The following is a 16428-nucleotide window of genomic DNA, read 5'->3' on the forward strand; positions in this document are numbered from 1 at the left end:
ATCAGGGGGCACTGGCGCCCTCGCAGACGGCGACAGCACGGCGTTGACCCGGCGGCCTCCTGCCTCCAGTGCACAGGAAAGCCAGCTTCCTGTTTTTCTGCCCCATCAGTTTCAGAGGACAAAAGCACAACGCAGGGCTGACACAGGAGCACAGTCAGTACCCGGCGCACGTCAGCCCCACAGGGCACCCACCTACATGCACACTGTCTCTCTCACGCACACCTGCCCACACCCAGGTGAAGAAAGTTGAAGAAAGCTGTCAATCATTATTCATATTGATCGTAATCATCTTCGACCAGGGCAGAGCTCAGTGGACAAACACTCACTCTGTTATACCATTTAGTATTTCATGAAGGTGACTGTGCCATTTGTTCATAGAACAGAACACAAATCCTCCCATACTTAATGTTTACTTGGCAGCATGATTAATAGATGAGAGAATGATGACCTGAGCTTGAGACTGTCAAGGACGATGATGGGTGCTGTGATGAAGGAATTCATAAATTAGCTTTTATATTTAACACCCACACCTTATCCTCACAGGTCTCCATGCTGAAGCTGAGGATGAAACTGTGTGAGGGGGGGAATCAGATTAACGAACAAACAGAGGTCATCTTGATCCACAAAGCTGCAGAAGTCAGGAGGTAAGACTGAGCAGGGCAGCAGAGAGAGGGAGTGAGAGAGAGGGAGTGAGGGAGAGGGATAGAGAGGGAGAGAGAGAGGCGGCCGTCACATCCCGCCATTGTCCAGCTTCCTTCAAGCTTCAAAACCAGGGCTTCCTCAGGACATGGGATAAGGTATTCGGTTAGCTTAATAAAATAGTACATGTGCACACACACACACTCAAACACACACACACAAACACACACACACACAGACTATATACATATTACTTACAATCCCGACCCAATTTTTTTATTTCCTTTATTCCAATATTATTATTATCATTAAATTTGATTGAACTGAGAGAGAGACAATTAATTAAAAAGCCCCGTAACAGTGCAAATAAAGGCTACTAAACTGCATTTCCTAATCCGTATTATAACATAAAATATAAATATACACATGAATATAATATATTAATCTTTTCTTTCTTTTTTTAAATGTTCTTATCAATATTTGTTCTTCTATTTTCTGCTCCTCTCATCTGTCAGGTTCTTGTCCTCCTGAACAAACGTGGTGCGACCGGAACTGACAGCAGCTGCGTGTTTGACCATTAGATGGAGATCTTTCCACACTGACGCCCCTGAGCTCCTCCACTGTACACTACTGCAGCCCAGTCTTGTGTTCATCACAGGGTCAGGGTGACGGTGTGATTCCCTGTTGAAGAACAGTGGAGCGTGTCCGTTAACACTTTCTGACTTCACCTCCTCTGCTCTCCAAGTGTGTCCCAGTCTGCTTCTCCAATAATCCAATTAATTAATTTGCTTTCGCCGATTTTCCAGAAGGGGGCGGTGTCATGATAGTTTTAGCCACAAGCCGAGTCAAGCACAACAACAGACACACGTTGTCCAGTCAGAATGACTGCCCACATTCACACAATCTATATCTTTAAAGGTTCCCAGTGTAGTCAGTATTTTTATGCTGACATATTAAAAGACGGTGTCATTGCTCGTTTTAAATGTAGTTAGACTGCTGCGGATATTGTGAAACAGTTTCTCGGCTTTCACCTCATGTCAAATATGAATTAACACTGAGACTAATGACTTTGGAGCACTTCCCACTTCTTGAAGTGTGATGTAGGCCATAGTGTCCTCAGAGCCTTCAGCAGCCCAGAGTGACGTCGCCTTTACTCAGGATTAAGAGAGAATAGTAAAGGTAACCACAAATATACATCGCCATACCGGAAGTCAAGCAGCCTTACTTTCACAGTAAAATCACCTTATCTTTTACTTTCACTCTGCAGCCTCTTGACATCAAGTAGATTACTTTTTGTCACTTTTATGGAAGGACATATTTCATGATGAGTACAAGCGTTTACTTGATTTGTCTGCTGTTGCAATGCAGATTCGATTTGTTGACAGAAATTGTATAAAGATAAGTAAGTAAAATAATATAAGATCAGATCAGATCAGATCAAATAAGATAAGATAAGATAAGATAAGATAAGATAAGATAAGATAAGATAAGATAAGATATGATAAGGTAAGATAATTTAAGATACGTTTCACTGATCCAATGCCAGGGATATTAACTTGTTACTGCAGCAGTCAAATCAAGTTGACAAGACAACAAGTTAAAGTAAAAACAATTAATAAAGCAGGCAATGAATTTAATAAGAAATACAGATAATATGTACATGATCTAAACCTTTACTATAAATTAAAAGAATATTTGCTGAGAAACAGTTTTTAGTGGGCTACTTAACATAGCATCCTTTGACACAATTTGTAAATAGACAAATGTCATGCAACCTAAATCTCTATATAAAATGAGTATGAACTGCTATTTAGGTATTTTGTTACCTAATAATCAATTGTTGATGTCTAGATATTTCAAATTAAAATGTAAAGTAAAATGCATGGGCTTTATGTAGTCTCTGTCTTGTGAGTACATTAGGCTTAACCTATATAATGACAACTGATAATACATATTAAGCAATGTATCAACTATTTAAAAGCTAATCTGTAAGTTATGAAACATTAACGTACCAATAAAATTGAATTAAATCATATAAATGGGGGGTATTCAAACTATGTGTTTGGTATGAATAAACATATCTTAATCTAATAAATTTCGGTTTGGCCTTTTCAAAATAATGCACAATTCTGGGATATCTATTGAACATAGCTATCTTGACTGAGGTAAAGGTGTTTATTTCCGGGTACTATAATCTGTTTTATGCAGCCATATTACACGTATTCATGTTGTATATTTTCAGGGTTAAAGTCCACTATGAGCTCAACTTGATTGTGTTTTATTTTGAAAGGGGAAGCCGCGGTGCGTTTCCTGTCAGTGTGTTGACGGCGCGTGCGGGGCGCGCGGTGACAGCGCACACGAACAGGGAGAGCGCGCGCGCGGCGGAGCTGGCATGAGCCCGGAGCGGAGAAGGTGGAAGTGAGCAGCGCTGTGACTGATGTGTTGTGTTGTGATGTGTGTATCCGCACCTCGGGACCAAAACACTACAACTGGAGCTTTGTCTGGATTTTTACCACCTCTGGAAATATCCCTTCATTCTTTTCTTTTATATATATATATATTAGTAAACCGTGTGCGTGGCTGCATGCGTGCACCTCCTCACCAATAGACTGGGAGCAGAGTGAGGAGCATCCTCTGCGTTTTGCTGGATGTCCCCTTTATAATTAGCCTCCTTGTTATTTGCGAGGAGCAAAGTGCTCCGCGAGGATCTGCTCCTGCTCTATGGGATTATTTCCACCTGATCCGCTTTGTTTGAGATAAGAATCATCATGAGTTCCAGAGGTAAGTCCATCCGTGCGCGCTTTCCTCTCTCCACTTGACGCGCAGGGACAATACAGTGTAGGTGAGGGCAGAGGGGAGAACTACCACAGAACAATAGACGCCTATTATCCAGTGGGCAAAGACAGACTAGAGATGATGAACCTTTTTAAAAGAAAAATGTAATTATTAGGTTTAACAATCTTATAGAATTGACCAGTTTATCCCAAAACTAATCCACGAGGCTGATGTGAGTATCCGTGTGTGCCGAGTGAAGCAGGGTTAGAGAGCATGGGGTGGGGGGGGTGGGCTAAGAATATCTGGAGGTCAAAGTAGCATTTGAGTTCAGGTGAACTCTTTTTGGGATTCCTCATCCACACATGACAGCTGTTGCTCAGGCCCATTAAATGTGTCTTTCTTCTTCTCCATCACACCTCTTTCATCTTCCTCCCTCCTTCCTCACCCTCTCTCTCTTGGTGAAACCATCCAGACTTTCAGCTGCTGCCATGCGTAAAAGTCCACCTGTCTGCTCCGTCCTCTCATGGAGTTTTGGCACATGGCAGCCCAGAGGGCCCCTGTCATACTCTACCCCATACCGGCCGGGGGTTGGGTGGATGGTGGGTGGGGGCTGTAGCGATGCTAAGCTGACCTTGTATCAGCTGACTGTGACCCTGATCCCCTGTCAGCTGAATCAGGGCTTTCCCCCTGTAGGCCTGTCTGGCTCAGCTGTGTGTGTGTGTGCGCTCACATGCACGCCTCCACTCTCACTTGTGTGCTCACAACTTATCACCGGTTGGTTCACGTCAGAGTGCTTGGATCTCGCCAGGTTGAATTTTTAAGAACCATGCTACTCTCTGCCCCCCCCCCCCCCCCCCCCCCCCAACTCTGTCCCTCAGCTGTCATGAGGGGCCAGTTATGAGTGGACCTCTTCCAGGTGCTCAAGGAACTGATGGTGTCAGGGCGCTTCCCATCCTCCCACCGCCTTGTCCTTCGTGTCTCTGTCAACAGGAAATATTCTGGTGTCACTGCATCATTCATAATCTCGCCTGTCATTGTTTGGCACTACATTATTCATCCGCTGCTCTTAACCCTCTGGGATAGAGGCCCTGCCTGACTGCCGGGTCCTCGTGCCACCATGTGCGTGTCACCGGGGAGCGATGGTGTGGCGTCACAGCTCCAGGATTGTTAGGGGAAATGTGTAGAATTCTTTTGTTAAGCCTCAGAACGCTTTTCTCAGCTGACACCCGACGGAGGAGGAGGACATGGACGCTCACGATTCAAAAGCATGTGCTCAAACAGGATTCCACACAAACACACACACCCCGCACATCAATAACGTAGCGTCAACCTGTGGTTTACAGTGTATGTGAGTCACAGCAGGAAGATAGTGGTGTGACATGTGTCCATACTCTGGCTAGAGGCAACACAGCTGAGGAAAGAACATCCTCCTCTCCTCTTCCTCTCCTCTTCCTCTCCTCTCAGGCAAACATATGTTCCCCTCAGTTGCTCTCAAGGTTTGGTCATGAGTTGGCCTGTTAGGCTGTAGTGTGTGCCGCGTTTTCCGCTGCATTGGGTGTGATAGCCCACAGGCCACCGACATGCACAGAGTAATTACAGACAGCACTGACTGTCTGTCTTCATCTTCTGGGCCTTCTATCTCTCATGGCCACTGGGTTTTCGCTGTGTGTTTCTTTGTGTGTGTCTGGTCACTCTCTGTTTTTCCGCCCGGCTGGCAAACAAGACAGAACAGATTGAAAGGACCTTGGCTTAACATTCTCATATATTCCCACACTAAGAAATACTGAAGGACACCGTTTCACACAATTTGGCCAAACTGACAAGTCAGAGTGTTTCCGTGATACAGTGAAAGTACAGAAAGTGTCTTTCAGGGGACTGATAAAACACATGTTGATCAATAAACTGATAATTGATCTCAGGGACCTGGGGAGAAACACAGAGTCTTAGATCACAGGCAGCACCGACCCCTCTCTCCTCCTGTCTCCTTTGCACTGTAGAGCACAGAGTTCCGTATCATAGAGATTCAAAGCAGAAAGTTAAGACTTTAAAAGTTCTTACACGAAAACTCTTATCGCCAACTTTAGAATTATCTGAATTACGATCATTCTCAAATTTGAAATGTACCCTTGAGATCCAGACTCAGACCAGCCTGGACTTTTCTATATCCACCATTTAAAGCACAACGTAGTAAAAATACATCATGTAAAAATTCTTCATTAAATGTCTCAGACCAACTAGACCTATGTTACACATTTTGTTTACTTGTGGACCTACATTATTTAAAATCATGCAACTAATGTTCAAACGCAATTGTATCCAAGGTAACAGAACGTTTCATTTTAGTCAACTTTTATTTGCGTCACATCCTCGTCCATAAACATGATTTGACACACATTGAGTCCTGTTTTGGCACCAGCTCCTTATCCACCATGCTGCTATTCACTGTGTTTCAGATGCGTCCTGCATGAAAGAGACTCTTTGATAGAGACATGTGATATGAAAGAGAGTTTTGTTTCTCCACTGTTGCCAATTGGCTTGCTCCTTGAGGGAACTGTTGGGTTTATCCATAAGGTTATAAAGTCTTGGTCTTATGATGCAAAGCGCCTTGAGATGTTTTAATGTTGGAATTTGACGCTTTCAATTAAATTGTATCGATATAATGTAAAATAATTTGACCTGTCTGCACAGCCATCCAGTACAATATTATTTTATTATTATGCTACTGGTTATATTTAGCATTGATCCATGTGTTAGGGTAGACCAAGTTTAAATGTCATAAAATGTCATGGACTCGGTTGTGGATCTTTTCAAGATTGATCATCAGCACTTCTCCTTAAATGCCACCTTGAGGTTGATATCTAATTTCCCCAGAGATGTTCATGACTTAATACCTGCAGAACCAGTCCCATCAGCCTGAGCTGTGCTTAATGTTAGAGCTGTTTAGCAAATCTTAGCACACCACAGAAAATTGTGCAAGTCAGACGCGTTTCGCAACCACAGGAAAATGTCGGGAACATTCATGTGGTTGGGTCGAGGTTCTACATTCGTTCCGAGTTGGAAATGTCATCAACATGCCCAGTCGATCAATGTGAAATGTTGTGCACATTTTCCTTCTGTATTGTCACATGAGCTCCCTCGGCCATTCTCTGAGTGGCTGTATGTGAGTATGGAGATGACGCTGCGACCTTGATCTTTGGCTTCCAAGATGAAATCCAAGCCCAGGGCGTTTCAGAGATATCACATTTATAAGGCAAAAAAAATGTCTTTGTGAGGTCACAGTGACCTTTGACCTTCGACCACAACATTTTTGTAAGATCATCTTAATTCCATATGAATACTTAGGGGATTCTTGAGATATCTCGTTCACAAGAATGGGGCAGACGAAAACGTAATGTCTCCAGCCACTGGCTCTTGCCATCTCAGAGGCATTAAAAAGTATAAAATATTTAAATTGAATTTCTCATGTTTTAAGATGTGTCAATAACTTAAAATAGAGTAGAACCAAATAAATCGATCGGCTTGTCTCAAGAACTGGAAGATGGATAAAAAATGTCAACTGAACAGTGTGACCTTTGGCATCAGTGAGTGACTGAAAGCAATATGATAATTATTTTAAAAGGTTTCTCTAAAATGTTGGTGGAAAACACACCAAAACCAGATGGATACTATAAGTATACAAATTGAAAGTTGGTGGAAATCCGGCTTTCGGTTTTCATTTTGAATTTCATGGAAATCTAGTAGGAGTAGTTGGGGTTGTGAGTGAATAGACAGATGACCCACTAACCAACTGCTCTAGAAGAGGAGGGGGGGGGGGGTGCTGCATGTATGATTCCTGCTCTTCTCCCTCACAGATGCAAACACAGATATTGGGATGAATATTCATGCAGACTCGTACCAGTGGTTTGTATTTACACACCATCATAAAATCTGTTTTTTTGTTATTCAGTTGCAGCTACAGTCTTGTGTTAACTAAACGGGTGTTCAGTTGGATTTTTGTCCAAAGTTATGGAACATTTTATTTTGGAGAGCGCCTCGAAATAACATTGGCAGTTTCAGCTTTAAGGATTTGGTTTTATTCTAGCGAATTTGACAAAACTATAGCCGTCATTCATCATATCATGTATGTCGTGTCCTCGGGGGTTGCTGTCTCCATGACCTTGGCTTCTGGTAGGATTGAGTGATCATTCTGACTGTCAGCAGCAGTTTGACCCATCTCTCTCGCCGTAGAGTGACAGTATGTATGTGATGCCGCTGGACACTGCCAGCTCTCTGATGAATGTTCCTGCCCAAGGTCCTGACAGAGATGAAGGGAGGAGAAGGGACAGGGGGAAGTGCAGGGGGAGAGCTGCTCTTTGGCTTTGTTGGACTGCACACAGGGAGGACATGTTGTTGTGCAGCCGATCTCGTGCTCCTGCTCTGGTTCAGGCTGTCAGTGTTTGAGTAGTTTTTGATCAGCCACAATTTAGGGGATGCTTGCCTAAAATACAATAAACCTCAAGGTTTGTTGTCAGAGGCGGTTGTGTCGAGTCATCCATCGTCATCCGACTAGTCAAATATACTCAATCCTGCAGTCTACACAGTCTACTTGTATCTTATGTTTACTTTTCACACGCAGTAATGTTAAAGTCTGCTTTAGTCCATTTTATACTTCAAGTGATTACAGTGATTGTGTACTAAGCTCTGAATGCTGCCTACACAACTTATCCTGTGTGCAGATACAGATGGAGGAATGATGATGCTGTTGATGATGTGTTATTGTTGTGCTCTCACTTTGTGGGTTGTGGAGACAAAGTGTGAACTTTGACATCAAGGTTGACCCTGGCTTGGTGAGGTTATTATGTGATCCTTCATGTTTTTGACTTGGTACCAAGACACATTTTTACAAGATGCATATTTCAGAGACAATTTTAAAATGTGCACTTACAGTAATGAATCTGCATGGATCCCGCATGCCAGAGGATCCATTTACCATTTACCATTTACAAGAGTACTGCACGGGTCCATTTTATCAAACCTGCAAAGTTCCATATGTTTTGGGGCTTTACCTGTTTGGGTAACAGTGGTACCGGACCTGTTGCCAAAACTACAGCCCTACTGCCGAACATGTGTTGTCACAAAATATTCTTTAAATAAGTCACTTTGTAATAGTCTTATGAATAAGCGGCTTTTATGGCAGAACTGCTCCACTTTGGATTGTCGACATTAGATTAGGAAAATGTAAGTTGTTAATTCCTATTGAAAAAGAAGATTAATAACCATGACCATGGGTGTAAAGGACATTATTTACACCTAGTGAAACTTTGAGATCCCTGTGTCTAGAATTCATACAATTAATTATTACAACTGATGACGTGTGGACAAGTCAGTAGAAACAACACAAAACTTTAGAAAGCAAACCTGTGTTAGAAAGCAACACATTTTTTCCTCCAAAAATCCATGCCTTTGCCTTGCTTCCCCCTTTGAGTCTTTGCCCTTCTCATCTCACTCGTCACCACCAGTCTCCCAGCATCCCTTGTGACTGCAGCTCCCGCCGTGCTCTTCCCCAGGGCTGTCAGATCAGGGGCAGAAATAGCAGCAAACCCTCTCAGTCCCCCAAGGGACGCTGGCTGCCTCTCTGACCCCGACCCTGCTCTTATCACCTGTCTGCTGGAGGCCGTATTCTCCCGGGACAATCGCCACTGATTTGGAGTCAGTGGATAACACCTGTAGTCTGGTGGCCAACATTTGAGGAATGACTAAATATTTCAGCATGGGGCCGGGGACGGAGGGTTCATTCGAGAGCTCCCTAATAGGATGGGGAGAGCTCGGCTGCGTTCAATGAGAACAACCGCACTGACACAATTAGACAGAGTTACGTAACGCTTCAGCTCCTGAGCTGTTTGTGTACCTGGATTCTCTGCTTACTCATGGCCTCTTGTCATGTGGCTTCAACGAGTTACATAAACAGCTCTCTAATTAGAAGTTACTTGTTGGAAAATAGAAAAATATCTTTGCTTTGAAGACTGCATTCCTGTATAATTGAACCATGTGTTCAGAATCTACATTCAATACTTCGGCTAGTTCTGATGAATGCTTTTTCCCAATACAAGTTTGACTGGGCGTGAAAATGGAGGATGTTGAAATATGCCAGAGTTTTATTTTCAACCACTTTCAGAAGGTCAGAATTGTAAATACATGTCATGTGTGCATATTGCTCCTTGGTTTTAAAAGACTGCTCTCCTTTAACACACAGAGAAAAACACAGTTTAAAGGGATTGTCATTATTGGGACCAGTGGTCGGGCACTTATCAGGCGGGACAGTGTGTCCCAGCGGTGCTGCTAGCATTGTGGGCGAAACAATGAACCAACAGAGACTTGAGTGTAGGAGATTGGAAGTGGGAATTAAACATGCCTGCATATTTCCATTGCCCACAGTTCTGTCTTGTCGAGGAAAGTCAACAAGTACACTCATGCATACATTTTCTCCTGCCCTCATGGATGTATGCCCACAGTCAGCCTACACCGTGCGTATAATGTGGTCGAGCTCGGAGCATGCAAAGGCGACTCACACTGTTTTTAAGTGCAGAGAGTCCTGTGACATTAGTCCATTGAAAGGGAATCAGAAGGATGAAGCAGGATGTGTCATTTCACCCCTTCCTCCATGTTTAGGACCACTCAGATGCTCCTTCAAGAAGAAGGGGCTGAATAAGAGACGTTTGGAGCCTGGTTGTCTCTGCTTGTTTATTCAGGAGAGTCGGTTTATTGCCATGAGGACAAGATGAACTATTAAAGAGCCCGTAACAGCCCAAGAAGTCTAAGATACATTTGTCTCACTCATTCCAAATCAAATGAATCACTTTGACCTTCAAACCTCGTGATCGCATTTATTCGATTAGCCCTCTGATAAAGCTGCAGGTGAGAACTTCCCTTCCTGACAATGTGAGATCAATGAAATGCAGGAGTCTGACGTGTAGTCTAATGCATGACGAGGTAAGTGGATCCATCCACTCTCTGACATGATGCAGCAGTGTGTGTGTGTGTGTGTGTGTGCGTGTGTTAGTGTAATTGTGTTAGCCCAAATGAGTGTGCGATAAATAGAGAAAGTGCGAGCGAAAGCCTGGAGCTTACCCAGTTTACATACTGTAGGTGTTAGACCTCCGCTTCAGAAGTGTCCACAGAGCTATTCACTGATCTCAGTGTGTGAACTGCACACAGTCTGTTTTGTGTTCATTGGAGAAATGTTGTGAAATTAAATCAGTTTTGTTAAGCTTAAATTAATCCATGCTGTCTTTTGAGAATAGATGATGTGTTTATTATTTTTGGAAACACGCTGTTGTCTTATCAGGTTCACATCTGTTTAATTAACAATACCAATATCACTTCATTACAATGCAATGCACTATATCTGTTTTAGACTTTATTATTAGACATTACGATAAGCCAATTATAAATTTATATATATATATGTATCCCAGTAACTGGATGGAACTGGATCTTTGCCTGATCCATGTTAGTTGAAACGAAATGGACCGAAACTAAAAAGTCACTGAATATATTTTTCTCAGAGATGGTTTCTGTCACTTTACATGATGCACAAGACTCTGACTCCTAATGCACAAGACGTCTGTTCATATGTTGGATGTTTGGCCTCACTTCTGAGTGGTGGGAGGAAGTGGAGATGTGTCATCCATGTACAGTCTATGTTACAGACTAATGTTCATAGATCTGTCCATGTCTATTCATTTAGGAGAACTTCACTTTTCATCAACACAACTTGTTGCCAGACACACTAATGAGTCCTCATAGTAAAAGTTAACCCTTGTGTTCAAAAATACAAACAAATGAAGGATAACGCTAGCCTCTGTCTTTGTAAGATCTCTTAGTGAGCTGAACAACAAGCAGCTTATAATGTGTGTATTTCTTTCATTGTAGAAAATTACATTCTTTTCTCTCGTCACCAAGGGTCGACGGGCAGTGAGCGGAGCTCTGGGCCGATCCGGTGCCAACGATGTCGGGAAGTCTGTAAAGGAGAAGTGGTGCGAGTACAAGAGACCCACTTTCACGTCAGGTGTTTCACCTGCACCGGTAAGAAACAGCAACTCGATCCCTGACACCACAACACAGCCAAGGCTGGAGTTGACAAACAGCTGTAGTGATCAGACAAAACTGGTGTTGTCTCGCCAAGTCCTCAGGCCTGGGCGGCTCTGGTCAGACATGTTAAACATGGTACTCAGGTTTCTGTAGTAGAATGCATACTAACTATCTTGTCTTTACAAATACTACACACTGACTGATATACTCGGCATGCCCTCATTCAACCGTCTCCTACTGTACATGCTGAGTGCTACTATTAGCCCACAGTGGGGATTGGAGAGGATCAGAGGTGCGTTGCAGGGGACTTAGGCTCCTGCTAAGTTAGCTTGTTATTGCCCTGCCAGCTCAGGGCGGATTTTCCCTCGTATCCTTGTATGGTCTAATGAGACTGTCTTTGCAGCGATACAGGTAAGCAGGTGAACAGGTGACCTACAATGGAGGTACATCCTCTGATGACAGGAAATGTGCAGGGTGTATTTCTAATATTACTGGATTTCTGTATTCGTTTAACACATATCCAAGAAATAAAACTTTTAGAAATAAAATTAGATTAGAAATAACGATAAAGGTTAAAATATATTTAAACTTTAAATCAAGCATTGCGCACATTTGGGATATTTTAGGCCAGATGTATTTCATGCTGCCATTATGGTAAGTTAGTATGACTGTTGAAGTAAATTATAGGAAGTTTGTGAGCTGGTGGATGAGATGCTCTTTTGTTTTGGTTCAGTGAGGAAAAACGTTTGAAATAATAACTTGGGGTCCTTTGTGAGCACAGAGCCGGTCTGAAAGGGGCTCAGGACAGTCATGTATCTGTGCATTTGCAAATTGCAATTCAAAGAATCGAGAAATCTTATTTGTCATGCTGCTGGGTGGCCTAAAGCAAGTGTTCTCGTGCTATTTCTAAAGGAAGGAGAGTCATGGGGTACTTTTCAGATGAGTTTGAAAAACACATGAGGACACAGGACTCAACAGGCATCTTTGAAGAATGGTTGGTTTGTTCTCAGTGAATCATATTTTTGCTTGGAATGTTTCATCCCTAACGCACGTGTGTCAAAATAACCCTTGTGCATACAAATAAACAGGTTTACAGCTTTATATCAAACCGATACTACAGACTTAAATGTGCTTTTGAGCTGTAAACTGAATAGCATGTCTGTTCTTTGATAAAATGCATCAATTACTCGTTTTAATATCGCATTTATTTCCAAAGGTATTAAAAGCAACATTTATGGGTTAAACATAAACAAAGCAGTAATATAACGCTACAAAGTGTTTTAAACTGTTTTAAACATTTCAGGGCCAATTCTTATTCATATGCAAGCATTTTGGATGTCGCTATATTATCGTAAAATGTTTCTGTATTTAAAGAAGTGAACACTAAAGAAAGAGGCACCTTTGACCCGCCACCAGCGACCACTCATGTGTGCGAATCCTCATTTTCCCATCGTGTAGCATTCACGGACGTCCACCATCCTATCCTGCTGTCTCGGCTGTCTCTCACACACAAACACACATGGTTTGAACCGCTGGCCGAGACAGGTGCCTCTGCCAGCGTGTCGTATGGTTCGAGACCACCGCTCCACCTAAACACTTAAGCCCCAACGCTCTCGGCACTTGCTGCCTGAGTAGTGTTTCAATTTGCTCAGGATGGCCGTGGAATGACATTTCTGTCCGGACGTGTGTGTGCTGCGACTGGAGTCCTCGCTCGACACCTCAGACAACTTAGCTCTAGCAAGCTGTTTACAATGTTTGTGTGTGTGTGTGTGTGTGTGTGTGTCTGCGCTGCCTCCCAGCACATAAAGGCATTCATTGAATATCCGGGGAGAGGCACTGAACAATTTTTTGTTAAAAAAAAACTTTTTGTACATAAAACTTAAAATGACTCAGTTATTGTGGGCTATTATTATTTTTTTTTCTTCATATAAGTCTTCAGAGGAGAATAAGCTGAGTGAGTTGTGTTTGAGCATCATTCCACTAAGCTGTTCTACAGTCAAACTCACTGACGTCTATTCATTGGAGGGCTGTTGTTGTTACATGCTCCCTACGTGTCCCGTTACACATGAAAACACAAGCTCGTAGTGCGCACATACACACATGCGCCCATGCTTACGAGCGTGCGCATCCATACGTACATGCACGCTCACTGTGAGTTGTGAAGGGTTGCTGTGGTAACGGTGTGAAGGGGGCCACCGGGCCCTGGTTGGTGGATATTCCCAGCATCTCTATGGTGCTATTACCCAATCAGAAGGCTGTATTCTGTGCCCTGGAGAAAAAGGGTGTGTGCGTGGGGGGGGGGGGGGGGGGGGGAACACAGGAAGCGAGCAGACATGAGGAGAAGACGAGGGGGGATGGGGGTGCTGTTTGTCGCCTAAACATTACATCATCACTCGAACATAACTGACTCTCCTCTTCCTCTCAGCCTCTTCGCTCGCGGCCTCGTTAAAGTAATGGAAGACTGTCATCGACAAGCATCACGTTTAACACACCTATCAGACCGCCCTCCCCCCTCTCATCTTCCAGAGAGCTCTCCTCGTCCCATGAGGCAACGGGGCGTTATTGTGCGGCCAGGCTCGGCCACGTCCCTGCCCATAATGTGCTCTCCTGCATGGGCCTCGGCACAGCCAGCAGTTTTCCAAAGCTTTTATTGTAAACACACAAACGTGTTGCATGTTGTTTAGAACTTCATAAACTCCATCAGCTCTGTATTGTCTGTGTCCCTATTGTCTGCTTATAAGCAGCTCCTCTTGTGCATTTTCTGAGGCTGAGTAACAGGATTACTCTCTACTCTATCTCTCCTTTTTGCTTTTCTTTCGGTTTTTCTCCCTCTCCCTCAGTCTTTTTTCTGTCGCTCCCTCCCCTCCTTCTTCTCCTGGTGACAGTCACCCAAGCATGAAATCAATTTCTCATCTCAGGACAGGATGACATTGGCAGGCAGGGCGTGCGATTTGGAGGCTAATGGCTAAACTGTATTATACAGTCGCACCGGAGTGACAATCTGCTGTCAGCCGTCAATTGCCTGGTCTGTCTGATGTGTTTATGAACTCTGCGATTGGGGTGTGTTTCAGCATCTGATTTCGTTCTTGGGTATCAGCATTTCTGCCCGGGTTATTGACCTTGACCAATGATATCGTGTCCGCCGCAGTTCATTCGTGCATGTTTTTTCCAGCATGGCGTAAAATCGTAGTTATTTCCCCCTTTTTCCCCCCTCTCCTCTTTTTCTTTCCTTATTTCTGTCTCCTTTTTTCTCAAAAGGGCTGACTCTGCCCCACAGGATACATCATGATCACTCTGCCTAAAACAGATTCTCTATCAGCGCCCACATTCACTCAGCGAGTTAAACACACCTAGATCCATCGCGTCTGCTCTTTATAAAAGCCACATTGGCTTCCGGATGCCACATTATCATAATTTCCCTCTCATGCATTAGTCAGAAGAAGAACAGATCACTAATCATGTGCGTTTAACCTCCCATTTGAACCCATTATACAGAAGCTGATCATAGCATGAAAATAAAAAAAGCAGCCACGCAATCGACAGAGGAGTCTGTGGAAAAAGCTGGAGACAGAAGCCGTCTCACAGCTTGATGCATCAACTCCAGACACAGAGAAGGCTGTGGGGGTGTATATTGTGGATTATGTAGCGGGCGCGTGGCGTACGGAGGATGTGGTGTTGTGTTACCGGCAGACGGGCTGACTCGTGCATACTGGCCCAATGACATAGTGACCACATTTACCCCGGCCTCCGAAGCATAATAGGAGCTTGAGGATTCCAGCAGACGCGGCGAGGTCTGTCAGTGGCTAATTCGCTTAAACCGAAGGCAATATAAACACGGGTCCCCTGTGCAAGTTGGCTCACATGCTCAAACAAAAAAAAAAAAAAACACAGAGGCAGAGATATGTAAACCTCCAAGCACCCTATAGACATAAAAGAACGTGTCTTATATAAAAGTTCTAAGGGGAATCACAAATTTGCACAGAGGTCAGATAAATATTTGACTGCTTCACGTTGAGCTGAGTCTTCCCACAAGGGCTGTTGAAAAATTGCAGCAGTTTTGTCTCTTCCTCCGTGGACCTGTTTCAGTCAGTCCAGCCTCCCTTTGGATGCCATTAGCCCCATCACTCATCCTCAGTGTTAATAACATGAGCCCACTGTGCTGTACAGCATCTCTTAAGGCAGGGGCTGGATAGAGATGAAGCCAGTGGGAAGAAGGGAGGGAGAAGACAAATAGTATTAAGAATGAAGAGAAAAAAGAAAGACAAAGAGGTTATGAGGAGAAACAGAAAGAAAGACACAGCACAGAGAGAAAAAGTGTGTGTGTGTGTCGGGGGGGGGGGGGGGGGGGTACAGGGAAAGGGGAGCTTCCTGTAGCTATAGCAACCGCTGGTACGCTGGTCCAATCACCACACCAGCGCCTGGTTGCTAGGGAGAGATTCCGACAGACAGAGAAGGGAGCGCGGAGGGCAGCGGTGCTTTACCCGACAACTCTCCGGGATCCAGGACAGATGACAGGGATTATTCCTCCGCTTGTCTCTCTGAAGCAGCACCGTCCTGAGGGAGTTTCACACGCCGATGCACTGCCTATTGTCTTTAAGTGTGTGTGTGTGTGTGTGTGTGTGTGTGTGTGTGTGTGTGTGTGTGTATGGGGGCCCCAGTGAGTTGCAGCCGCTTAAGTGTCTGGCTCAGCGAAGGAGTGATTTCTGAATGATAAAGAGGATCATTAAGTGACAAACTGTGCAGTGTTGAACAAACACACATGTGCTTGTGTACACAGCAGATCCAGAGCTGCACAAGGCCCCATCCCTCACCAGTTTGGTTATCTCTGTGTGTTTGTGATCTCATCCACGCCTGGTTCTCCCTCAGCTGAGTCTCTTATCAGCCCTCAGAGGGTTAAAAGCTGAAGGCCTCAGCAGCAGGGCTGGTCTGCTGGTATGAAGCGAC

The 16428-nt window shown here is 44.0% G+C and overlaps 1 protein-coding gene across 2 annotated transcripts in view; it reads left to right on the top strand.

The window, feature by feature from the left end:
• The first annotated feature begins 3057 nt into the window (after nucleotides 1-3057).
• Nucleotides 3058-16428, top strand: part of ablim3 (actin binding LIM protein family, member 3) — a 44623-nt gene continuing 31252 nt past the window's right edge. For both annotated transcript variants that reach the window (XM_062393569.1, XM_062393568.1), the window contains exons 1-2: nucleotides 3058-3420; nucleotides 11356-11478. In XM_062393569.1, coding sequence (XP_062249553.1) covers nucleotides 3408-3420; nucleotides 11356-11478 — 136 coding nt within the window. In that variant the 5' untranslated portion in view covers nucleotides 3058-3407. The remainder of the gene's footprint in view (nucleotides 3421-11355; nucleotides 11479-16428) is intronic.

Source organism: Platichthys flesus, chromosome 8, assembly GCF_949316205.1.
Source record: "Platichthys flesus chromosome 8, fPlaFle2.1, whole genome shotgun sequence".
Lineage (NCBI taxonomy): Eukaryota > Metazoa > Chordata > Actinopteri > Pleuronectiformes > Pleuronectidae > Platichthys > Platichthys flesus.